General features: G+C 37.9%; 1 protein-coding gene and 1 pseudogene across 2 annotated transcripts in view; both read right to left on the bottom strand.

The window, feature by feature from the left end:
• Window positions 1–1,566, bottom strand: part of LOC108522761 (zinc finger protein 585B-like) — a 16,594-nt gene that overhangs the window by 3,732 nt on the left and 11,296 nt on the right. The window contains exon 5 of the mRNA XM_017863182.1: window positions 5–1,313. Coding sequence (XP_017718671.1) covers window positions 5–1,313 — 1,309 coding nt within the window. The remainder of the gene's footprint in view (window positions 1–4; window positions 1,314–1,566) is intronic.
• The window catches only part of LOC108522769 (zinc finger protein 585A-like), a 47,119-nt pseudogene that overhangs the window by 42,133 nt on the left and 3,420 nt on the right, over window positions 1–1,566 (bottom strand). The gene's annotated exons all lie outside the window — the stretch shown is intronic.

Raw genomic sequence — 1,566 nt, 5'->3', positions numbered from 1 at the left:
TGACTTCTGAGTGAAGGCTTTTCCACAAGTATTGCATTCATAAGGCTTCTCCCCAGTATGGATTCTCTGATGTGTAATCAAGTCTGACCTCTGGGTGAAGGCCTTTCCACACTTGGAACATATATAAGATTTCTCTCCTGTATGAGTTTTCTGATGTGTAATGAGATTTGACCGGTTGGTGAATGCCTTCCCACATTTATTGCACATATAGGGTTTTTCTCCTGTGTGAATTCGTTTATGAACATGGAGTTGTGACTTGGAAGTAAACAATTTCCCACAGTGACCACATTTATAAGGTTTCTCTCCAGTATGAATTATTTGATGTGTAACCAAGTGTGCCTTCCGGATGAAGGCCAGTCCACATTTCATGCATACATATGATTTTTCTCCTGTATGAATTCTCTGATGCACTGTGAGTGTTGACTTCTGAGTGAAGGCTTTTCCACAGTCACTGCATTCATACGGTTTCTCTCCAGTGTGAATTCTCTGATGAATAATCAACTCTGACCTGTAGGTAAAGGCCTTCCCACACTCAGTACATATGGAAGATTTCTGTCTACTTTGAACTTTTTCATGTGTAATGAGGTTGGAATTATTGCTGAAGACCTTCCCATATTCGGTACATATATAGGGCTTCACTCTCGTGTGAACGCGTTGATGTACCTGAAGTTGTGACTTGGAAATGAAGGATTTGCCACAGTTACTGCACTCATATGGTTTTTCTCCAGTATGAATTCTTCGGTGTGCAATCAATTGTGTTTTCTGGATGAAGGCCTGTCCACATTTAATACAGATATAGGATCTGTCGCCTGTGTGGATTTTCTGATGCATCTTGAGTGTGGACTTTTGTGTGAATGCTTTGCCACAGTCAGTGCATTCATGGTGTCTCTCTCCAATATGAATTTTCTCATGTATACTGAGATCTGAGTTATAAGGGAAGCCTTTCCCACATTCACTACATTCATATAGTTTTTCTCTGGTATGAATTCTCTGATGCCTGAAAAGAGATGATACTTGAAAAAAGGATTTTCCACATTCATTGCACTTATGGGGCTTCTCTCTCATATGGGTTTTCTGATGTGTACTGAATTCTGGCTTCTGTACAAAAGCCCTCCCGCATTCAATACATACATAGAGTTTTTCTCCTGTAGGAACTTTCAGATGTACCTTGAACTGTGAGTTCCAGGTGAAGCTCTTTCCAAATTCGGCACATCCATAGGATTTTTCCCTAGGATAAATTTTTTGATCTTGAGAGAAGGCTGGTTTATAACCAATGATTTTTCTATGTTGATTATGGTCCCATAATTTCTCTCCTGTTGGAGTACATTCACAGTAAGTATAGAAAGACATTTTACCATATTTAGTACTCTTCTTAACATTCTTAGAAGCATCATTTCTATAATGAATGTGTAAATCTAAATTATGCTTCAAGCCATTTCCAAATGAGTCACATTGATAGTGTTTTTACAGGGATGTAATATGTTTGGGTTCACATGAATTGTTCTTCTGATAGCCTTATATTCATAATGCCTATTTGTAGTTAATATTTTTTTTTTTTTTTTTTTT

Source organism: Rhinopithecus bieti, unplaced genomic scaffold (genome assembly GCF_001698545.2).
Source record: "Rhinopithecus bieti isolate Rb0 unplaced genomic scaffold, ASM169854v2 scaffold_67983, whole genome shotgun sequence".
Lineage (NCBI taxonomy): Eukaryota > Metazoa > Chordata > Mammalia > Primates > Cercopithecidae > Rhinopithecus > Rhinopithecus bieti.
The sequence above is the reverse complement of the archived record's forward strand: the minus strand, read 5'-3'. Positions and strand labels throughout refer to the sequence as shown.